Here is a 24,085-nt window from a genome sequence, read left to right as displayed (position 1 = left end):
GGGCTACCTCGTGTGTTTGGAATAGTTGGGCCCAAACTCAGAGAGATTTATGAACTTTGGCAAAGTCCTTGTCTTAGCAGGGCAAGGGCAGACGTGCACAAAAAGGAGGTGGTGTGTGATGCTAGAGGAAACACTGACCAGTTTATAATGTGTGAAGACCTCATACATGTAAGAAGTGGTTTTTTTCTCTACTATCCTCTAAATGCACTGCAGAATTCTTACACTTGCCTGCCAAGTAGAGCACGGCCATGACCAATCTGAGTGAAAAAAGTAAACAAAAGAAAGTTAAAAGGTTGATTACAAGGCGACAGCCATATTTTCTGTTTTCAAACTTACGTTATCGAAATATTCTTATCTTGTTAATGTGAAGTCTCTGCTGCATGACACGTGTGCACACACAGATACGTATCAGTCTGATACCAGATTTTCTGGTGGCATGCCCACCAGCTCAAAAGCTTTAGGGCTGCCAGTGATCACAGCTGTATACAATTAACCACGAGCAAAAATTAATTTATTTTTTCTCTTTTTTTTTTCCTGTAAAGTGGTTAAAGGACATCCACTTTCCTAACTGAAAAGCCATTGTAACTTTTCTCTATATGCTACGTATGCCTAAGAAGGCAACAAAATTAATTAAGGTCTAGATTAACACGAGTTTTCCATCTGCCGTGAGCATAACAATTTCAGACATCTCATTCCCGTCACTCCTGGTAGGCAAGGGGGAAAGCAGGGAGTGTTCTGTTAGATACAGCCCAGTGAAGCAACCCAGCCTGGCGCCAGGGAAATGGTCCCCACTCAGAGCCGACCTGTGTGGATCAGCCAGTCCCTGCTGGAGCTGCCCGGGAAGAGCAATGGCACACAGCAAACGGCAGAGACTCCAAGGGAAGGTGATCAGTGCTGAGCTGTTCTGTGCAAGGGATGCCACAACACAGATGTTCTTCACGGGCTGTGGTCACCACGCTCAGGCCATTAGCGGCCAGTTTGGGCGGAGGCTCGCTGCGAATGGGAGCCTGCGGAGCTGCCTTGAGCAAAGTGTTGAATGAGGAGGTGCAACCAGCCCAGGGCAGAGAGAGGGAAACGCTGAAACGCGCAGCAATTACAGGATAGCAGGCATTATTTTACCGCTTTTGAAAGTGGCAGTGAGGTCCCTGGAGTCCACCCTGTCTCCAGATGTTTGTATGCACACCCCTTTTCCGCCTGTCCTATCTCCTGCCTTATCTGTAACCATCAATGTGTACAAAGACAAGCAGCTGTTCAAAATGTCTGTTCTGGGCTGACCTCGTATTACCGGTGCTTGGCAAGGCTGCCTGACACTGTGAGTGCATTCCCAAGGTAATGTATTTTCTAAATGATGGTTGTCCAGGGTGAATTTTACTATGTGGGTATTGCTGCAAGCAAGCACTTCTGGTGGAGGGAGGTATCAGACCAGATAGTTTAGCTATTTCTGAAAAGGTTAGAAAAGTACACTTATTCATACTGAAAACAAATACAATTGACTTGCCAGAGCAGTGTCATTTTTACAATCGTTATGGAGATAGGAGGAAGATTTTGGGCTACTACAAAGCTGTCAAAGCTCTAGAGACGTGCCTGCTTTGCTCCTCTCTTCAAGGCACATTGGACTTTCTCTTCACTGCAAGAACCACCTGTGATCCTTCAGCAAATACATTTACAGAAGGGGTTTGAAGGCCTTTGCTGGAAAAGCTGTTTTACCTCAGGGGTACAGGACTGGGGTTTGGGAGGGGAAGGCCAAAGTGTGGATAGGAAGCCAAGAGTGACACCGAGCAAGAAAGGGGCAGAGGTGGGGACACCAAAGTGTTCCCTGGGGTGGAACAGGCAGCACATGGCAACACCTTCAGGCCAAGGGAGTTCTTAAGTGAGCATCTGAGGGCCTTTTGGAAAGCACCTATTGACACCAAGAAATACTAAAGATGAGCACACTGATTCACCAATTGGACAGAGGAGAGAAGCTAGGTGAGAAATTCTAGAAACAGAGGTCCCAAAATCGTTCCTTAGCTGGAACCAGCTGGGAGGGAGGAAGAAAGGAAGGATAGAGAAGAGTTGTGAGAAGCTGACTAACATAGAGTAGAAATGAGAGAGAAAGCAATGGTGGGCAAACAAGGGGATGTTCCATACAAGGTACAGAAAGGTACACAAACCAGAACATAACATTTATGCAACAAATACTGAGGCATGTAAAATAGATGTGTTTTGTCTATAGGTGATAATGTGCAGGCAGCTGGATTGGGATACAAGAATTTGGGAATTGGGATACAATGATTTCTGACTGGAAAGATGAAAGGCAGTGCAAGACAAGAGGAGTTTCCAAGAAGACTTGACTTAGCTGATGAAACACAGCATTTCTCATTATTCTTAGACAATGATCACTATGAGAAAGATTGTCACCTATGCTGTTTCTATTCCTTTGTGCCTTTACAGTACAAGAAAAAAAAAAAGGCAAACAAAACAGAAAAGAAAAACGCTTAGGACAATGCAAGGAAAAGAGCACAAAAAATCAAAAACCTAAAGCATTCTGGGCACGAGGACCACCTTGTAGCCAGGACTCAGGATACCTCTGAGCGCCGCAGGCCAATCCGTGCCCGTTCTGCCCCTGGGCTGGGTAACACCCATGTGTAAATGCGGGTCAAGCCTTGGGTTCTTTTGGCCATTTCCCCTGTTCCTTGTGCTGCCTGGGAGGAGCGACCCCCCCTGTAAGGAGGGCAAGAGCTGCTCTCTCTTTGCTGGAGGGAGCACATGGGGTCTCTGGACACCATTCCTGCCGTAAGCAGAGGGGGGCCTGTCACCCACAGCCGCTGGCAGTGTGACCGCCCCCGGTGACAGCCCTGCTCTCGGGCTGTGCTCAGCATTCGCCTTCTGGCAGCCCGTGAATCTCCTCAGCACGGAGCCCTGGGGGCCACCACACACCAGGCCCACAGGACACTCTCCTCCTCATGGACGAAAGGCAGTGATCGCCTCGGCACTGCTGCCGGGGGCACACTGGCTGTCCAACATTAGGTTGGACATTAGGAGGAATTCAGCCCGGGGAGGTGGTGGAGTCACCGTTCCTGGAGCTGTTTAAGGAAAGGCTGCACGCGGCACTCGGTGCCATGGTCTGATTGACACAGCGGTGTTCGGTCCTAGGTTGGACGCGATGACCTCAGAGGTGTTTTCCAGCCAAACGCGTTCCGTAGTTCCGAGACGGAGGCAGCCCGTAGCCCCGCGGCCCCGGCGTTGCCACCGCCGGGCGGGCCGGGCCTGCGCGCTCCCGCAACGCGGGCGGCCCGGGGCCGGGGGGGCGGGACGCGCGGAGCGGGCCCCGTAGCGATTGGGCGGAGCGGGCGTGACGCGAGGCGCGGACCGCGCAGCGATTGGGCGCCGCTGCTGGCGCGCTGGCGCGCGCGTGGCATCTTTGGCGGGAGGCGGTGGCAGCAGGGCCGGCAGCGCAAGATGGCGGTGGAGCCGCCGCGGGAGGCCGTGTGGCCCGAGGGCGCGGGGGCCGAGGCGGGCTTCGTGCGCGCCGTGCTCTCGCTGCCCGAGAAGCCCGACACCACCGTGCGCTTCTTCGAGCGCGGCGACTACTACACGGTGCACGGCGCGGACGCGCGGCTGGCCGCCCGCGAGCTCTTCCGCACCCGCGCCGTCATCCGCCAGCTGGCCGGGGCACCGGGTGGGTGCGGGCGTGCGCGGGGGAGCCCCGGGAGCGGGCGCTGAGGGGCAGCGCTAGGGGCGGGGGGGGCTCTTCTGCGGCGGGCCTGGCTGCGGCGGGCCTCGGGTGGCCGGGGGGGAGCGGGGGAAGGATGCCCCTGGATGCTCCAGGTAGTCCCTGGAACCCCCTGTAGTCCCTGGAAGCGTGCGGGAGCCCCTGGCAGCCGGTGCAGCGCTGCCCTGTTGTCAAGGCCGAGGCCCGCGGGTGTCACGGGGATCGGGCACAAAGTGGCATTTCGCGGGTGCCTTGGGCTCAGGCTGGGGCCGGTCAGGGCGAGCGAGCGAGCGGTGCTGCGGGTCCCTTCCCGCCGCTCCCGGGGCGGAGGGATGCGGGAAGGGAGGTGCTGTAAAGTCCCCGTGTTGCAGTGACCGCTCTGGTTCATTGAGGCCTGGAACCACGGGATGCAGTTCTTTACTTTGAAGTCTTTCTATGTATTTCGTCAGATTTTCTTTTCCATCCACCCCCTGCTGCTTTTCGTTTATCACTTGGTATAAGACAGTGCAGCTTGCAGATGTCAGGTGTAAGAGCATCAAGATAAATTACCCTGTTGGAAGAGTCAAACCTTAGCGTTAGCCTTAATCTCGAGGAACACAATGTTGCTAAGTTATTGGCTCAGATTTTGCAAAATAAACCTCTTTGTAATGAACAAATTTTTTTGTGTGTGAGCCAACAGCATTAAGAAGAGCGTGACATTCTCATACGCTTTTCACTTTTTATTGTGAGTGATGAGCTCCTATGTTAAAAAAAAAAAAAAACAAAACCAAAACCCCAGCCTTCTCCAAAGCTTGATGTGTCTTCCAGACTAGAAACATGCATCAGTATTATTTTCGTATTCAATTTAGAAGTTATTTTGCAGATGTAATCATGTGACTGCCAGCTCCAGTTTTAAACCCTCTAAAGCCTTATCTACCATATCCAACTAAAAGCATAAAACTGCACTTGTTGCTTTCAGGATGATTTTAAAGTACATGTAAACTTCAGCTGCTCCCCATCCCCTGCTATTGTATTATGTTGTCTCAACTGAAAGAATAAGAAAAGTTGTGTTTAGTTGGACAGTTCTGCACTGGGAAAGAGAACATAATTATGTAGAATTAGGTTTTTTACCTGTTTCAAAGAATCTTAATAGATGTTTGAGGAAAGAAAAGGAAAAGATCCTATTTAAAATAAACCCATAAGTTCCTATGGGTGTGGAAGTTTGCTGTTTAACATCTTTCATGTGAAGGGAGGAAGAGCCTCCAATGTGATGAAGGCATGCTGCTAAAAGAGGGATGTGATACTCCTATTGCTTGTGCTTACTTGGTGTGTTACCTAGCTCTCATCTATCTGACACCAGTCTGAGTTAGTTCCACTTCCCAACCTGGCAGAAAACTTAATGTTCTCACCTGAAATCCCAAGTTGTTCACTAGTGGAATTTCGTTACTCCTTGAGTAGGCTGCTGCTGGAGGTGGGGAGGTAGTAGTCCTTTGGGCAGCTGTGTGGAATTAAATTTGTTCAGCTGCATCATCTGCTTGCACATACAGGAGCAGAAGCAAGAAGTTTGTCAATTAGGCACTTTCTAAGTTAGGTTTTAATGTAATCTGTTAATTTTTTTTTTTTTTGAGGATATGTTGTTTTTACTGGATATATTATGATAAAAGGGAAATGTCTTGGCACATGTGTGAGTGTGAATAGGGTGGCAGTGTGAAATATTAATTAGTAAATCAAGTCAAGAATACTGTGAGAGGGGAAGGGTGAGAGGAACATATCCCTGTGTATATGTTAACGTACTGATTTAGTGAAATTAGAAACTGAGCGTTGTTTTTATTTGGAGATGCTTTCTTCATTTATATTAACCAGTTGAATGTTGTGGGTTTGTGTTGTTTTCATGGATTCTACACACTTGCCTCTTTGATATTAGAATAGTGTCCTCTGAAGGCTGTTCTTGGGGATTTTGATTACAGAAAATAAGCTTTATGAACAAATTCAGGCATCTCATAATTTTCTTTATTTGTTTTGTAGGAACTCAGAAGCTTGAGAGTGTTGTGCTTAGTAAAATGAACTTTGAATCTTTTGTGAGGGACCTGCTTCTGGTTCGTCATTACAGAGTTGAAGTTTACAAGAACAAAGCAGGGAGCAAATCTGTCAAGGAAAATGACTGGTATTTAGCTTACAAGGTACAATTTTCAGCCTTTCTTTATAATTGTGAGATTAAAAAAAAAAAACCCATCGCTTTTCCCTGCTTGGAGTTTTGGGATTTTAAGGGACTGATAATGAAAAATCACACCTGTTTGTTATATATCTGTTATACATACTGCTGTATTTTCTAGTGCTCTGTGGCTGAAAGAGCTCGCTCTGTGTCTTTGCCATAGGTTGGGAAATAAAGGAAACCTGAAGTGCTTTACTCTGTGTAGATGATATGTAAAATTCAAATGGTTAAAAAAATAAAATGGCTGTGTATTTCATATTAGTGGACTGTTCAGTACTTAGTTTCATCAGTTGTTATTTTTAAAGAAAGAAGGAGTGTTTGTACATTCTTTTTAAAAAGTGTTCTTCTTTTTCTAAATAGGGTTCTCCAGGAAATCTTGCCCAGTTTGAGGAAGTTCTCTTTGCCAACAATGATATGTCCACAGCCATTGGGGTTGTGGGGGTTAAGCTGTCTGCTGCTGATGGACAGAGAGTAGTAGGAGTGGGCTATGTCGACACTACGCTGAGAAAATTGAGTGTTTGTGAGTTCCCAGATAATGATCAGTTCTCAAACCTTGAAGCTCTACTGGTTCAGCTGGGCCCAAAGGAGTGTGTGCTGCCAGGAGGAGAAACTGCAGGAGAGATGGGGAAACTGAGACAAGTAAGGGAACCACTGTGGCTGACAGACAAAACCTCTGAAAAGCTCAGTTCTGGATTTTTTAGCCAGGCTCTGTGATTTGTGGAACAACAAAGGATCAATATCTTAATTCAAGGAAGTTTTGATTTATGCATACAAAATGTATTATTTGTTGATGGATTTGCACTTTAATCAACAAAAGTTCTAAAATCTTGTCTGTCTTTCCCCGCAGCCTAGCAGTAAATAAATATCACTTCAGAGTTTGCTTCTGTGTGCTTGACATCTGTCCCCTGAATATTGAAAGTAAATGATAACTCTGTGTGTTTGTGAACAAACAGGTCATTCAGAGGGGAGGAATCCTGATTACAGACAGGAAGAAGGCAGATTTCACAACCAAAGATATTGTTCAGGATCTCAATCGCTTGTTGAAGTCAAAAAAAGAAGAGCAGTTGAATAGTGCAGCACTGCCAGAGATGGAAAAGCAGGTGAGCAATGTTCAATGTGCCTCTCTTTCTAAGAAGTGGAGTGGTGTGTGCACCTGATGTGAGCTGATCTCCTCTGCATTCTTGCTGAAGTGTTCAGCAGTTCTGCTCAGCTTGAGTCTGTGTCAGAGCTGGATACCAGGGGTCCTGGAAGAACTGGAGAAAACCCTTCACTTACCTCTTTAAAGCAGTAAGCTCTGGTAAGCAAATAGACTGCACTAGAGGTGCCTGCTGTTCATAAGCTATCTAGCCTGAGGACTGAAATACAATACTCTGGTTATTTTGCATGACAGGAAAATTGGTATTTGGAAACAGAGTAATGTTTATGATAATATTTTTGTGTTGTCTTATGGCTTAAGTATATGATTTAGTGCCTGCATGGTTGTTCTTAGCTGCAAACAAGCGGCAATTTGTTGAGATAAACAAGTTTTAAAACGCCCTTCACTGCTGATGCTCACTGCAGGTGTGAGGTTCGGAGTTATCCTCCCTTAATGTGTCATTTCATAACAGATTAGAGTTGTTTGAAGAGTGTTGCAGCTGAACAAGTCAGTCATGCTGCTTCCTCTCTTTTGTGCTGGCACTCAGCAATGCCGTGCAGTGAGTCAGATCAGATCCTTGTTCTGGCTGAAAACTAACCCTGAAACCATGTCCTGAGATGATCCAACGTATCTCATTTATCTGCAGTATAACTTGTTTGTGTTCTCGAGCTGGAAACATCCTGATAACAGCTTTGGAAAGCTGGCAAGGTGTGCAACTTCACATTTTGTTTATCAGATTATGCAGCTGTCTCGTGTGTTGTTCTTGCACCTGCCTGGAAAGACGCTGCAGTGCCATAGAGCGTCCCTATGGAAATGAAGTCTTGTCAAACAGGATGAGTCTCTTGTAGCCCTGCCAGAATTGACACAGCTCAAAGCCTTCCCCAGCTGTAATCTTCTAGGAGCATTTATCAAACCCTCTTGGATTCCGAACTCTTTCTAACTAGAATGTGATGTGGTTTTTTTTTAAAAAAATCTTCAGGTTGCTGTTTCATCTTTGTCGGCTGTTATCAAGTTTTTGGAGTTGCTGTCAGATGAGTCTAATTTTGGACAATTTGAACTGACTACTTTTGATCTTAGTCAATATATGGTTCTAGACAATGCAGCTGTTCAAGCCCTCAACCTTTTTCAGGTAAGAAATGCACACTTGAGTTAGTAACTGGTTTACAATATACTTACTTAGCTGCTTGATAATGAGCCTGACTGCCCAATTGCAATTCCCCAGATCCAGATTAATGGCAACTTCTACATTTTAGCTTTGTTCTCAGCTACTCCCTTGCAATATGTGTTTTAAACATGTAGGTACTGTTACCACCTTTTTAGTTTTTGTTTCTTACTAGTTTAAGTGTAGAAGGGGAGAGAAGATCATCAAGGAGGTAGGAAGGGGCCACAGTCGTGCTGTTCTTGGGAGAAGAATACAAGCCTGAGTTAGATGGTATTAGTGGAACATGTAACACATAGCAGGAGCAAGGTGGTGATGGGAAGGGAGGGCTGGCAGTGAACAGGACAGTACTTGAGAACATTCTGAAAGCACCATGTCATGCTAACTGGATGATGTCAATTTTACCTTTTTTAGACACGTTTTCTACAAATCCAAACAGGTTAACAGGCTCCTTCATACCTCCTGCCAAGTCTGTTTTTCTGCTTTGCCCATTTCTATAGTTACAGGGAAACATGGACTCAAAGTGGTGTGGTGTATCAGCTTTTCTCCTTTGTTTCCACATTAGTAAACCCTGCTTAATGATCTTTGCTTGGATCTAATCTGCTTGCATTTCAGATTTATAGGAAGAAATCACAGGTTATGGCCCCTGTTTACCTTGGAGAAATTTCTGCAGGAAAACAGAGCATATATTCAGCATCTGACCTGCTTAGCCCTGAAAAGAGATGTTCTGAATTTTTAATTTTTTTTTTCCTGCTGCTGTGCCCCTGTCTAGGAAATGAAGCAAAAATTACATTTCTTCTCAAGCTTTCTTGAGGATGTTCTAGGAAGTTCTGTTTTAGCCACATTCCTTTACAAGTCCTTGCAGGTGTTACATGTCTTGTGATAGGAAATACGCTGCTGTGTCTGTCTTCAGGGGCTGTTGTGAGCCTTGGAACAAAGGTTTTACCTTGTAGCAGGAAGTTACCTGCATGGTAGGATATGTGGGGGGAGGTTTTTGGACATCAGTAAAGCAAAGACAAACTATTTTGTAATCGGGGTTGCTCTGTGGGGTGTGTAGGTAAAGTTCTTATGGTGCAGCAGATGCAGCTGGTTATATGGAACATACTTTACCTTTCACTGGATGTGCTGAAGTAGGTAATTTGTGTATAGTATATGTATTCCGTGACACTTTCTTATCTAATTTTAAAACTAACTTATCTAGTTTTTCATATCTAATACTGTCCAGAACACTGAAAATAGGCACATCCACTTTAGATATTAGATATTCCAGGGGCTGAATGTGTCAATACTCCTTCTCACTGCATTCATTTCCTGTTGTTGTGATTCTAGTTCTACATCCTAGTTGTTTGCAGGCATCCAGACCTACTCCTAGTTGAATGCTTGCCTGCTGTTTTAATTGCAGATTTTCTTGTGTAGAGAGGGCTGAGATTTTCATTTCGAAGTCAAGAGTTGAAACAAGCTTGTTTGTTTAATATTAACCACAATTTTTGCTTTGTAGCTGTTTGTGTGAAAACCAAACCACAACAAAAACGCCCAAAAGGCTGTCTGGAGTCCAGCTAATATTAAACTGAATTATAGTTAGTAAACTGTAATTGGAACAGAGCTAAGTTTAGAGGTGTTTATAGCACTGCAGAGGTGATCTGGGGAAGCTTGAGAGAATTCAAGTAACTGTTCTTCCCCATTACCTGATTCTGTTGTGTTGTTCCCCCCCAGCAAACCCCAAGGTTCTCAAACTAAACCCTTGAACTCAAGTCCTGTTTCTTGCTGCTGTTTTGTGATGGACAGGATCCCTATTTTTTGACCTTAAGAAGAGCAAACCAGCAAATACCTAGATGTATTTCCATTTTTGCTACTCAAAGTGCAAACTGCCCCATGACTAGGTACACTTTTAACTTTGCTGTTCAGTTAGGATTGGTTTCAAAATAGACAAACCTATTGCTTGCTTGCCATGCTCCAGGGACCAGAGTTAAGTACTTTGATGCTGCACTGTTTCATTTACCATTTCTGGTGGGTGCCAAGTTTAATAGGAAAAAAAACCATGTTCTCTTCCTAAATAGCTGTGTGCTGTTCAGTGGGTGTCAGTAAACTTCACTAACTCATCTTCTTTTTCTTTTTTTCTTCATATTTTTTTTTTCATTCTTTCCAGAGTTCTGTGGAGAATGCAAATACTGCACAGTCTCTAGCTGGTTTACTGAATAAATGCAGAACCCCTCAAGGACAAAGACTAGTTAATCAGTGGATCAAACAACCACTTATGGACAAGACCAGAATTGAAGAAAGGTAACAATATTATGTGTTTGGTAGACTTAAACAAGTTAGTAACTATTTTATATAAGGCCCTTTCTTTTTAAGCACGGAATGCTGCAACCAAGAAATAATAGTGGTTGGAGTCTTTTGTGTGCTACCCTGTAATGCACTGCAGTTAGAGCAGAAGATATTATTCCTTGAGATGCAAATTGACAGGTTACTGTTGAATTAAATGCTTTTTACAATTATACATTTGAAAGAGGAGGTGCAATGTGTTTAGGTGATCTGAATGATCCTGTGCTACAGGCCAAGGCAGTGTAGCAGCCACTTACTGACTGTTGTTCATATGCAAATGCTCAGCCTGTATAATAATATTTTGCTGTCACTTCAAGTTTACCAGTTTAAAAAAAAATCAACTGAACACTCAAATAGTTAAGCAGTAATGTCTTCCTGTTTCCAGAAGAAAGCTACTTTTGGTTGTGGTAGGTCACTCTAATCATGCCTGGATATTGCGGGGGCTTTTTCTTTCTTGCTCTTTGATCCTGCCCTCTGTCACCGTGTGGCTGTCCTGATAACAGCATCAGTTGATAAGAAGCCTTGGAGAATCTGATAAATGTCTGCTGAGAATGTACAGATAATTCTCAATCCTTCTCAAAGGAGAACTGCAAAGGCTGAATTCATACTGTGTGTCTTTGTCTTGAGCACGTTAACCATGCAAAGACAAGTTACACATTTTTTAAACTACTCCTAAATATATCTGTATTCTTATGATCTAAAACAAAATTCCATGCAACTCTAGCAATCAGCAGGTTAATGCATTACAAAATGTGTGTTAAAGCGTATCTTGACAAAGCAGAAGAGGCCAGAAAATTGAATTTAACTTTGATAGATCCTCTAAGGCTCATATTTCACATAAGGCATTGCAGGTATGTCTGTATATGCTGTTGGGCACAGATCCCTACTACCAAAAAAAGAAATCTTGGCTTGGACATGCTGATATTTAAATAAGTTATGCAAAGAGCAGTTGTTGTGGTTTAAGTCCAGCTGGCAGCTAAGCACAGAACTGCTCTCTCACCTCCCTGGTGGAATGGGGAGGAGATGCAAAATCCAAAACACACCACTGTACCAGCTACTGAGAAAAAATAAACTCTATCCCAGCCAAAACCAGGATGGTAGTTTTCTCTCTAGATTTCTGGAGACTGAATTATTCCGCTTCTCTTCAACAAGTTTTTCTACTTTTCCTAATCATTTGCAGAATGGTGTGTAGTAACTTGATCAGAGCCCACTTAGAAATGTTGTTAATGTGACACTGAAATACTTGTTCCCAGGTTTTTTGAATGCTGGATCTTATTCCTGCATGTGTTACAAAAGCTTTCATTGTTGGTTCTTGACAAAGTACCCAAGATCATCTGTGTCTGTCAGTTTTGGATCCTAAGATCTGAGCCAAATTTAATTTTATGATTGTGTTGTTTTTAAAATTTTGAAAGTTAGAACTCCCATTTTGTAATTTTCTTATGTCAAAGTAAACATTAGAAATTTTAACTTCTGTGTGAGACATGTTTGCTTATTACTGTACATCAGAAATCTCCCAAGTTTGGAAGAGACAGTGTTTTCTTTATAAAACTGGGGTTGAGTTGTAGGCAGAAAATGTAACTTGACCTGTTTGTAGAGTTACTGTCACCTCTGTGTTTCATGTTGCCATTCTGTGTGGCTAATGTTGGCTGCAGGTAGGAAAAGGTATATTTAAAGGAGGAGGGGAGTAATTAAATGGAGTGAAGCTCTTAGTGAAGCTTGTAGAGGTCAGTGTATCAAAGTGTTATGAATTTGATAGAAGGCCACTGCTAAGCTCCTGTATCTTGCCCAGCTGCAGAGTCCTTGCAGCTGCAATTTGTTAAAAGTACTTTGCTTTAACTTCTACTTACAGGCACTGAAATACCCTAGTGACACCTTTTCACTTTACTCTGCTGCCTTCTGTCTGAATGCATCTTGCTTAGAAGTACTACTTGGATGAATTCAATTCTCTGAGATAAAAGCAATGTAATTTACTTGTAAGCTTCATCCTCCCAAACTTCATGCTTTTCAAAGGGTGTAGTACTGTTCTTTTTTTAATCCCAAGGAACAAGTATGATAAGAGAAGCTGTTAGTGGGGCTGGTGAGATGTACTGACAGATTCAAATATCTTTTGAAAGATATGCAGTCACCAAGTTGTTTTCTGAAGACTTTACAGTGTATTGTGGCTGTTTTAAGGATTGCAAACCACAGTTTAGAACATAAGAGCTTGAGAAGGAAATACCTGAACTGTTCTTCCTTTTTGTCTCCTTTGTCGTCAAGGGAAGCTACTGATTTTTTCTTAGCTTTAAGTGTGCCGTGTTAAGGACCCCATGTAACACCAACCAGTGCAAATCTCCTCAAACTGACAGAACTGCCCAAGCTGGACTGATTGTTCAGTGGCTGTTTTGAAGGAAGCCTCTTGTTTTGCTTGTACAGGAGATATTGGACTTAACTGTTGTCCCAGTAGCGTAAAATCCGTGTCTGAAAGTTTTACTCCCCCCCCCCCCCCCCCCTCAAAAGTTAGACTGTTGTAACCCTCTACTAAGACCTGCAGGTGGTGCAAGTCATCTTTTGGAGATAAAGGAATCCACCTCTTTCAGTAGTTTGTAATCTGCAGTGTGTTGTTAACCTATGTGGATAAATGGAACACAGAGTTCCATCAGCAGTCCATATTAACTCTTGATACAGGAACAGCACAAATTAAAGTACATCGTGCACATCTTCAGATAAAATGACATGTACTGACTGGAGCAACTCCTGATGAGAACTGAGAAAACAGAGTCTCCTGATAGCTGCCTGTCTTTTAAGACTCGGGGTTCTGCTAGTGTCCATCTGGTTTTCCTTGATTAAAAAAATAATTATCAGTCATAAGTATACACAGTACAGCTCTGTTTCTCCTATGTGGTGTTTTCAGAAGGCGAGTACATGAGGTTCTTGCTCCTTGTCTCATAGTCAGCATGTTTGAAATTAAAATGTAGTCACAGAGCCAGCCTGTGCAAATACAAATATTAATTGCATAACCAAATTGACTGCAATACAGCAGGCAGCTTCAGTGTGTCATGTTTATTCTTCAGGTACTGGAAAGTCTGAGAAATGTGGCACAGTGTAAAGTAGTGCTTGTTCTGTTATGTCTTGAGGAGAGAGTTCATACTGAATATATTTAATTTTTTTTCTATTTTTGGGATAAACCCTATCTGACATTTATACACAGCATAAATAAGAGATTCCAGCTCACGTTTTTAGTCCTTTCTGTATACTGTGGTTGAACCTCTTATATGCCTGTGTCCATGGTGGGAGAGATGCAGGGGCCTCAGAGGAGTTAAAGGCTGTACTCAAACATCACTTGCTCTGATCCAAGCCTATTTTGAGCTTTCCTCCTGTGTTTGTAAATATCATGCTGCATGGGGGCCACATAGTAGAAACAAGTCCTGTCTCTGGCAGAGTCAGGAAGAAATAGATTCGGGAAGCTTGAGGTGCATAAATGGCTAGCAGGGTAAAATTTCTAAGTTTGTAGAACATTTTCATGCATCAGTCTTGACTGATAATTAAAGTAGCAGTTTGTTTAAAAATGAAAAAAAACCCCAACCCTGACTTGTTGCCTTGAGATAAGAAGAAACATAATCAAAGGCCCTGGCTCTCTTGGAGCACCTGCTGGGGTGAGGCATGAGGATGGTCAAAACTCTGGAATGTGTGCTCAGAGAGGTGGAGGGATGGATCTCTGTTCTTGCTCAATGTTCTACTGAACTCAGCCTTGTTTTGAGCAAGGGCTGTAACCAGAGGCCTGGAGTTCCAACATGAATTGTTCTGCAGAGAGTTTTCACTACTTTTCACTCCTAGGTGTTCTTTCCTAACCTGCAGCTGTCCCTGCAAAGCATTGCAGATAAGCTTTGTTGCTTTTGCCATTCTGGTTAGTGGCTCTGGAAGGACCCTCAGTGCTTTTCTGAGTACAGGTCAGGACCTCTCCAGAGCCACAGACTGATTCCAGGCAACTGAATTAGTAGTATGTGGTGGCCTGTGTCCTCAGTAGGGGAGGGGAAGATGTGACCAGCTTGGATATTTGTCTAAATGACCTCTTTAAAATGCATTTTAGGCACTGGGAGTGCTCCTAATGCCTCTAGAGAAGCTTCTGAAATACAGATTGAATCTGAACAGATTTGAAGACAGAAATGTGATTTCTTATTGTCATGGAGATCATGATGCAATAAATATTTCCCATGAAAGAAGTTGTCATTCCAGTGACATGAAAATGGTGTTGGCTTCCAGTAAGCCTCTAGAAATGTTAGAAAAATGTCACCTTTGTCATTCCAAAAGTTACCATCACTGAGTTCCCTAGAGAAGTGTTTGGAGCTTGAAACTCTCGATGTTGCTTCTTTAACCCTCTCCCCTCCATTCACCTATGTTTACTGTTTCCAAAACTACGAATTTATCTCTACTTTCATTTGGGTTTGCTTGTAAACCTGAGGTTGACATTGAGTGCTGTCTAGAGACATTAAACAAGAACTCTCCTAGACAAGCACACACCACACAGGCAATGTCTCTAGGAAGGAATTCCCATCAAAATCCCAGGCACTCAAAACCTATTAAAAGGCTGAGATTGTTGTGTTGTAAAAGACTTATTTTTAGTTTTCTTGTCTGAGGAGCTGAAAAAAAGGCTCCTCTCATGACACCTTCAGGTGTGGGAAAGACAATGTTGGTGTTTGTATTCTGCACGTTATCCAGATAATTTCGTCTTCTGGATCAGGGATCAGCAGTCAGCATTGCAAATCTGTAAATTATAGGTGGCATTGAGTGGTGCAGCAGTGGAGCAGGTAGTCACAGTATCTCCTAGTTGATACTTCCAGCTCGCCCACTTCTTCCTGACAAGTCCTCACTTGGTGCAAAATAAATAGAAGGATTAAGCTTTTAGTCATTTCTTTTGTGTCTGAATTTTGAGGCTCAACAGAAATGAAAATTAAACTAAAATTTGATTGAAATGTCAGGTTGGTTTCCAGACTTGTAAGACATGATGAGACTACTATTTATTTAGGGAAATGTGAATCTGTAGCTTCCATGCTGTTCTTTGGCTCTCATCCTGCCAAAATGAGGTGGATGGCACTTACTGCCGTAGTTAAATTTTGCTTAGAATATGTGTTTTAAGTATTCAAGACTGTATGAAAACTTACTATGCACAGGTGCAAAGCTCTCAGGCTTGTAACAGTGTTCTTGGTAGTCACTATTTTGAACATTGGATACAGGAATATGGTGTATTCTCTGTGAAATTACAGCGGCCACATTATTGTTTCTGCTCTGTTTAATTTACGTCCAAAACCATTAGAAAGGTGCCATGTTAGGACATTGCAATGGAAGCTCTTGGCAAGAAAATTTCATCTTGACTTGTAATTTAATTTCATTTGTCATGTATGAGGATTGTAAGAGTCTTTAATGTTTTGTTGACGTACAGTTTTGAGTTTCTTCTGTACAGAATGAATGCAAATGAAGAAATATTTGTTTTTCTACAGCTAAGAAATAGAACTTGTTCAGTATGCTCTTAGTTTGCACAAGATTAAAGAAATGCACAGGTTAGCAAATATAAAAGGGTATTAATGTTGGTGTAGTAATGTAATAAATGTAACCTCTTAATTTTAATAATGTATGGAAACTTGTAAGGAATAAAGCACCAAAAAAATAACAATGGAAATACCTTTCCTCAGTTGACTCTAGTCTTTGAAGACCATGCAGTAATACAGTTTTATCACTGGATCCCAAAATGCCATATTTAATTAAAAAGCAAGACTGGCAGAAGACCTCTGTGGTGTAAGGCATTAGGCTGGGAAACAGCCTCTCCTGCTTTCCATCTTGGGTTTCTCTGGAAGGTTTTGGGTGGAGCAGTTTCACTGTGTGGGGTTTACGAATGTGCCCATGACTGTGTAGTATTTGGTGAGTTCTTGCTCCATTGTCTTCACTGTTCTTTGTTACCACATAAGAAATGGAGGTTTTTTAGGAATTCTTAAAAGATGGGCACTTGTTGTTTTGTCTCAAAGCCTAAATACTGTGTTCTTCTTGTCTTTATTCAAATTAGGATCTTTTTGCCTTCATGTCCTTGACACTTGGCTCACGCTGTCTGTTCTGTATGTAGGGTTTCTTTGGTCTTCAGGATTTAGTGTGAATGGTTTTCATTTGTTTTTGACTCTTATGCACCATGCAGCAGCCTGTGGCTCTGAGTTGTTTCATAGATGGCTTGTACTGTCTGTAACCAATTTAAATCAAAAGGTGCAGTCAGGTTTCTCTGGCTGTGGACTGCCACCTGTGCCCTTGTTATTGGCACTGGCACTGGTGTTCCTGTAGCTGACTCGTTTGTCTCTTGATGGGGAGTTTATCATGCTTAAATAATCAAGGGTGTCATGCTGGATAGCAAATAATCCAGAAAAACTCAGCAGTTGCCAAAAGGGGCAGTCCATACCTCCTACTTCCTTTTTTTTTTTGGTCTCATAGCTAAAGATCAATTTGATTTGGCTTGTTCACCTGATGAAAACTGGTCCTTGAAAAAGTGAGGAAAGTTGTCATCAAAAATTAACCCTTTTGCTCCTCTGCAGCTGGTCCATGAGCTGCTATCATCATAAACATTGTAAGTGCAGGTCAACAAATACCAGAAGCCAGGAGCTGGTCAGATTTAATAATCTGACTTGAGTTTGCTTTCTGTTGGTATTTTTTGACTGTTTTAGAGATTATGCCAATAAATTTCTGTTGTGAGTTAGATCACCAGACTTGCTACAGGAGGATAGACTGGGTGTCTGCCTGTCCTTGGATTGGAATAGTGAATCTGTGAAATGGAGCGATGCACTACCTTGCTCAATAAGCCTGCTGCTTTCCTGACAAATGTGCTGTAAAGATGCTGTTTGACTATTTTTAGCTCCTACAGAAAAGACTATGAAAATTTTATGAAAAAAACTGTATGCATGGAAATAAACATTGGGAAGACAAAAAATCTTTTGACAAAGATTTTTGGGAGATACTTCTTGTTTTATGAGCTGTCCTTATATCACTTCTGTCTGTACAGTTCCTTGAGGGTAAGAGACTGCTTTTAGTCCAGCTAGATTGCGATGGGGTTTGAGATGGGAAAGGATTTGCTGTGTTGAATATTCAAAATTCAGCTTTGCTGGTAGATACTCTGGTTTTTTTTCTTCTACAAACATGCATGTTTAAAATTTGGGAACACTGTTTATCATTCTGTGAAGTAGTGTGTTACTATAAGGTGAAAATTTTCCCTTTTTATCCCAGTTCCTCTTCTGTGGAGCTGTTTAATTCATTAAGGGTAATAATTTTGTTATTCCTTAACTGAGAAGGAGGAGGAGAGGGGGAATCAAATCTAAATAGTGCTGTTACGTAAAACTAGTTTGAATGGCAGTTCTTGGTAATAATTAAAAAGTACTTTGTTCTTTTTTGGGAAATGCAGCTTTTGGGAAAAGTAAGTAATGGTTTATTTTCCTTGTCTGTCACTTGGATAGTGACTGTTACTGTATGTAAAACACCCAGGCTGAGGAATGGGAAATAAAAGACACCTGGTTCTGCTTTTAACTGTGACTGGGGTGATTGTGTGGGTGTTGGTTGGATGAACAGGTATATGAAAGTTTCTTTAGAATCTAGACAGGATCAATACTTTTTGTTTTAAATAATATTTTCAGGACCTGAGTCTTGTAGAGCCAGGGCTGGTCTGCCATGGGAATGAACCCTCAGCAGGAGGTGGTGAGAGGGAGATGTCTCTGTGTCCCTGCTGCAGGGCATAGGTGGCCTTCAGTCTTATCTGGAGAGAAACAGCAGGAGCCCTGGCAAGCTCTGGTCACCTACTGCCTGCAGAAATGCTCCTGCAGATCCCCCTCTGTACTCCTGTGAAACACAGCTCTCAGCCTGCAGCTCCTGGCCGTGGGAAGGGCGGTGGTGCCATCAGGAGCGCTGCCAGCCTTGCCTTGTGAATGAAGGAAAGATTATTCCTTTGCTTCTCTTTTTGTTGTAGGGAGTTTGTGTGCCTGCCTCAGAGTCCTGCACTGCCTCGCTAGTTCTGCCTAGAAGAGGCCAAGCAGAGCTCTGCTGGTGTGGTGCTGCTTTATTTGCATGTTCTTCTGCATGATGCCAGGCACTCCCTTCCCTCAGGGTCTAAAAATACTGCTGTTGCAGCAGTCTGCTTCAGCAGCAAGGTCTTAATTGCATCAAGTGGTACTTTGCTGACAAGAATAAGACCAAAGATTTTATTTTTCTGCTGAAGAATTATTTTCTTCTTTACTTCACTTGGTCTACTGAGGTTGTAAAGTTCATAAACACTTGTGCAAAGGTAATGAATTATTGGTAACATCAGACTTTAATAAGTACCTTTGGAGGAAAAAGCCCCAATGTTATTTTGGAATTAACTGCTTTTCCTGATAATCCTGGCGTTTTTTTTTATTCTGATCTCATTAGCTTGCCTCATAGTCAATACATACAGCTTTCAAATCTTTGCTTGATTTTTACAAAAATTAGTTACTTTGTGCCTGGTACCCCGATAGAATCTCAGGGCTTTAATTTGCTCTCTAGCCTTTGACATAATACTCAAATGGTGTATTCAGGAATTCACCTGACTGCAGGGTGGTAAAGGGTCTGTTGCTCTCCTGATACATGTTAATTCCATGTTATATGAATGTAGCTGATGTAGAGGACTGTGAGCTCGGATTATTTGGAAGAATGCATTTATTTGAATTACAAAATTTATCTTTATGGACTGTCCTGAAGTTAGAAATAGCCATTATTGTTGTCATGGTAGGATGGTTTAGGGACTAATTGGGAAAACTAGAAAAGGCATGAGGCTGATATTTGGATGTGGCTTTCTCTTACATTGCTTAATCTTCCAGGTTTAGCAGCAGGGAGCCTGGTCTGTCTGGCTGCTTAGTAGCACACTCTGTGTACCCAGAGCTCTGAAAAGTGTGTGCAGTTTGATTTCTGAGGCTCTCCTAGGGTCTAAAGCTGCTCTTCAGACCTTGGACTCTCTATCACAAGGGATTGTACTTCAATAGGGCTGTGAAAAATAGTCAGGATATTCATGGTCTCTTCAAGTTACATTTAAGATTAAAAGACAACAGTAGTGGATTCCAAAGAGCTGCACAGTTATAATGGAGTGAAATCCAAATGCTAAATACATGCTGAGGACTTCAGATACGTGCCTGGAGATCCCCTGGTTTAGCTCATTTAAAACTTGAGGGAGAGGGTATGGCAGGTAGAAGAGCAGTGGGCAGCAGCAATATCTCACACGTCTCAGGGTAGCAGTGCTGCTCTCTGCCAGTGTGGAAGTGTTGGTGGGACTGGGGCTTGAGGGCATAATTTCCTAGCCAGTTTAGGCCACCATCAGGATACAACTGGGCTTGTCCACAGCTGGCAGGGCCACCCTAAGGTGAGGCCGTTCAGGGGAGCCAGAGGTGCAAAGCAAACACAGCCACAGCAAATAAAGATGTGTGTTTAAGGAGGGGGCTGCAGCTGGGAGCATCACCCTCAGTGTCAAGCTGAGGCGCCTACAGCTGCCTTTCCCAGACTGCCAGGTTTTGTTGCTCCATGCTTCACGGCCTGTCTGTGTAAAGAGCAGGACTGCTTTCCAGCTGTACCACTGAGCCAGGTCATGCTTGGTCTTTCTGACTTCTTTGTTTTGGCAGAGGGGAAGTTTTGAAACTCTGTTGGGGTTTAGAACTGTGAATGATTGCAAAATCTTGTAAGAAGCTAGGGAATCATCAGAGTCCAAGGAATGCTGTAATCTTACTGGGATGACGGCATTGTCATTGTAAGAACACAGACATTACAGGTGAGCTGTGAAATGCATCACCCTGGGGCTCTTTGTTCCTGGTTTGCTGTTTCTCTTAATGTACTGTATTATACAATATCTTTTCATTTGTTAAAAGCCTGTAATTTCACATCCCTCATGTAAAACAGTAATGCACTTTAAATTCTGAATTGAGGAGGAATATACACTGTTGTACTTCTGCGCTGTTGTCTTCAAAGTTTTCTTTTGTAAGCAACTGTATCTTTTAGTGTAGCTTTTTGGGGGTGTTTAGTTTGTGACAGTAGATTTCAGGGAGGGAAGCTGTGAAGTAATTTGATAATACAGAAACATTCATAGCATGTTAACTGAGGAAACAAAACCAACTTTGTGCTCACATGCCAGGAGGAAACAATGGCAAGATTGCACTGTTTGGGCAAGAGCAGGTGGGAAGGAGAACTTCAGTCATTTGGTGTGGAGGGGAATCCATGTGAAGGTGCAGGCTGCTCTCTTTTTGGCAGACAGGAGGAGGAAGTCTTGACTACCAAGAGGCTTGGGCACAAGCTTCTCACCCCGGCCTCTTGCAATTGCCTGGGTTGTCTGCTTCTGAACTACCGGCCCTTGTGTGTGCATACAAATTTGGGAGAGCTGGAGGAGAGCTTGCTCAGGTGAACAACTTGTGATACTCAGACACAAGAATTTGGACCCTAATGATATTGTATGGCCAGATTGGTACAATTTCATTAAAACAACAGAAAGATTTCAACCCCTTGCTTGGGATGTTCCGTGTCATATGTAAGGAGTGCTGGAGAGGTGTGTGTACAACCCATCCAGAAAGCAACATTCTGAGTTCTTGGTGAGTCAAAAACCTGGATTCAAATCTTGTGTCTTCAAAGTACTGCAAGGACTGGTGCCTATGGTGAGCCCCTTCCAAGGCTGTTCCTGTGGTTTGGGTAAATGTTGCTATCAGTTGGAGACTCGCTGCCAGAAACCAGAGCACCTTCTGGCTGTGCAAAGGCTCCAGTGTGAGCTGAGTGGGGATTGAGATCAGTGATCCTAAGGCTATGATTCATGACTAAAGTAAAGGCTTTTGATGGTATTAGTCTTTTTAAAGCTGCTGGTTCTTTATTCCTCAGGGTTTACGTTACATTTATTTCAAATTGTTTGCAAAGACCACTCCAGTTTCGTAAAAAAAAAAGTCTTTTGTGCATAACTAAGCACTTACAAAAGCATGTGTGGGTTGCCTAGTTATTTTGCATTATTGCTTTGTGCTTGTCTGAGAAATTTTGGATGTTATTTTTATAAATGCATGCAACACCTCTGATTGTCTGAGGCAAAATGACCTGTGATTGTCAGTTTGATTTTTGTGCTGCCGTGTACTGAATTACTAAAGTAATTCTCAGTATCAGGTTTACATTTCTGATTTAGGCTCCCATGTGCCAATCTTAGGTGTCTGCCATAATACTTCAAAGGCTGTAAAACATACTGAAGTTCTCTGGCATGGAAAGAGCTTTGCAAATTTAAGGTGGTATCTACTGCTTACCTGGGACAGTGAACTGGATTATGACTGATTTTTGGGAGAGAGATGATTGTCTAGGGAAAGACTGAGTCACCAGGAGAAGTTTATAAAGGGAGCTTAGGACTTGCTTATTTCTGGCTGGAAAAAAAATGCAACTTGCTGTAGTCTGGGCTTCCTCCAGGGTGTTAAAATACTGTGTGCTTTGTATGAAAAAGAAAACCAGATTAGAACAGGTAAGGTGGTGGGTATCATTTTACATGTCTAGGTTAAGTATGTCCAGGTTGGACTTGCTTTGGCTACATTGGATTAAGAAGAGATCTGAGTTTGAAAAAAACCTGAGAGAAAACAACATAATGGTATGTGAAGTGTTTTTCCACCTTCCTTTGTAAAAACAAAATATGAAATTAAACTGATACAACTGTGCATATTCTGAAACTTGTGGTGAGATGAAAGTCTCAGTATATTTTAAAGCAGTCCTTAATATGCTGCTTTTGTAAGGTGGTGTTTCTTGGTTAGAATTCTGCATAATCAAGTAGAACAGTTGGACAGGAAAGTTGATCTTAATCTGCAGTCAGAGAAACCCTTTAGCCAGCAGAGAATACAAATGTCTCTCTTCAGAAGACTCAGCTGTTAGGTGGTCAGGGGAGTTACAAACTTTAAAGTCTTCTTAAAAGTAAGTCAGGTTCTCCTGTAAGAGAGTGCATTCTTAATTTATTTCAGTGTTAACACTTTTTTTCCTTGTGTTATGTGGAAATTTTAGCTAATACATTTTTTTTCTAAAAACATCTGAGTAATGGGGATTTTAAGTCACTACCCTGTAGTAATAGCTAAATATATATTACTCATTATTAAGTATATATTGCTGATTATATATGGATCCCAGTTACATGAAATGATAAAAAACCCCTTGGAGTCCTTTTTCTGAGCAGAGGTGCTTGACGGAAGTGTTTTCTTTCCTGCATGCACAGAGAGGGGCAGAGCTGTTCAGGGTTTTGTAGGATGTTGGTGGGGATTAAAACTTCAGGTGCTTTATAAATTCATCTTATTGTACACTGGTTTGTTAGATTTTTTTTTTAATGCTGACCAATCCTGCTTAGACACTATAAATACTCTGTTCCTTTTAACTCTGGTCTTTTATTTGAGTCTGTTAGTGTAGTTATTGTTTTTACACACAGAATTCTTTCTTCATAAAATCTATATACAAATCGGGCATGGTTAATGTTTTCCTATTAACTTAAACTTTGATATTTAGCTGTGTAAAAACCGTGAAATATAATCAAACCCTCCTGACAATGTCCATGTTGAGGCATCTTAAAATGGTGATGAAAAATGCTGCACAGGTGTAGCAAGGGAGGAAGCAATCTCTTCTGATGTCAAATGTGATGCAAACCTCAGTGGAATGGAAGCAGTCTGTTGAGACTTGGGAAAGTGTGTGACATATATTAGATTGAAAACAGATTTTTGTTGTCTTTTTCTGTGTGTGTGTGGTACTTTGGCCTCTTGTCTGTAGTTGGTTCAAGAGATGCCTCTTATTAACAGTAAAACTGGGGAAAAGATGGAATGTTTTGAGTTTGGATTCTGGAATATCCAGCAGAAACTTGGAGATAAGAGGTTTTTTCCTCTCCCTGTCTCCCAGAGCACACTAAGCCTAATGATACTTGTTAGTGCACAGAATTCAAAGCTGGTAAACAGCCCTGGTTTTGTATAGCAGGAATAAAAGGTGGCTACAATTTCCAAGTTCAAGAAAAGCACCTGTGATGATTTTCAGTTACATCAGCTGAAGTCTTGTTCGCCGTTTTTGCAGTTTTAATTGCAAATTTAAATAACTGTCTTGAAACAAAGATTTCCTTTATGTTCCAGTGTGGTTTCACAACTTATAATTGTTTCTGTTATCTTGACTGTGCTGCCTTAGATCTTTGGTGGAAAGTTGCGCCCTATTTTCCTTTCCTTTTGGCTGTGTGGCAGAAATTAATTATCTAGTGTTGTCAGCTGTTGTTTGATTACACTTTCTTGGATTTTTAAAATCTGTTTATTTTTGTATTTTCTTTTTTTCTCCCCCTTCAGCTGAACTTTATATTAAAAACAACCTGTCATTTGATTTCAGTATTACTTGTGAGCATTATTCATGGCTTATGGTTGCATTACCTTAACATAGCCCTTTCTATTCAGCCACCTTGTATGTATTCTTACCAACAGGAAATTGTTATGCAAACTGTGGCATGAGCACAAACCTGTCAGATGTATCTTTGTGGTTGGCAAATGTAGGGGGGAAGATAGAACAGTACCAGTAAGGTCATTAAATGTTAGTCTAATTACCATGGTTTTTGGCAGAGGAAAA

General features: G+C 42.3%; 1 protein-coding gene across 1 annotated transcript in view; it reads left to right on the top strand.

Moving 5' to 3' along the window:
• Positions 1-3,403: 3,403 nt before the first annotated feature.
• The window catches only part of MSH2 (mutS homolog 2), a 45,545-nt gene continuing 24,863 nt past the window's right edge, over positions 3,404-24,085 (top strand). Inside the window, exons 1-6 of the mRNA XM_032103210.1 lie at positions 3,404-3,661; positions 5,699-5,853; positions 6,246-6,524; positions 6,839-6,985; positions 8,000-8,149; positions 10,326-10,459. Of these exons, the coding sequence (XP_031959101.1) occupies positions 3,442-3,661; positions 5,699-5,853; positions 6,246-6,524; positions 6,839-6,985; positions 8,000-8,149; positions 10,326-10,459 (1,085 nt within the window). The 5' untranslated portion in view covers positions 3,404-3,441. The remainder of the gene's footprint in view (positions 3,662-5,698; positions 5,854-6,245; positions 6,525-6,838; positions 6,986-7,999; positions 8,150-10,325; positions 10,460-24,085) is intronic.

The sequence above is a fragment of the Corvus moneduloides genome, chromosome 3, assembly GCF_009650955.1.
Source record: "Corvus moneduloides isolate bCorMon1 chromosome 3, bCorMon1.pri, whole genome shotgun sequence".
Lineage (NCBI taxonomy): Eukaryota > Metazoa > Chordata > Aves > Passeriformes > Corvidae > Corvus > Corvus moneduloides.
Note: the sequence above shows the minus strand (reverse complement) of the source record. Positions and strands in the feature narration are given on the sequence as shown.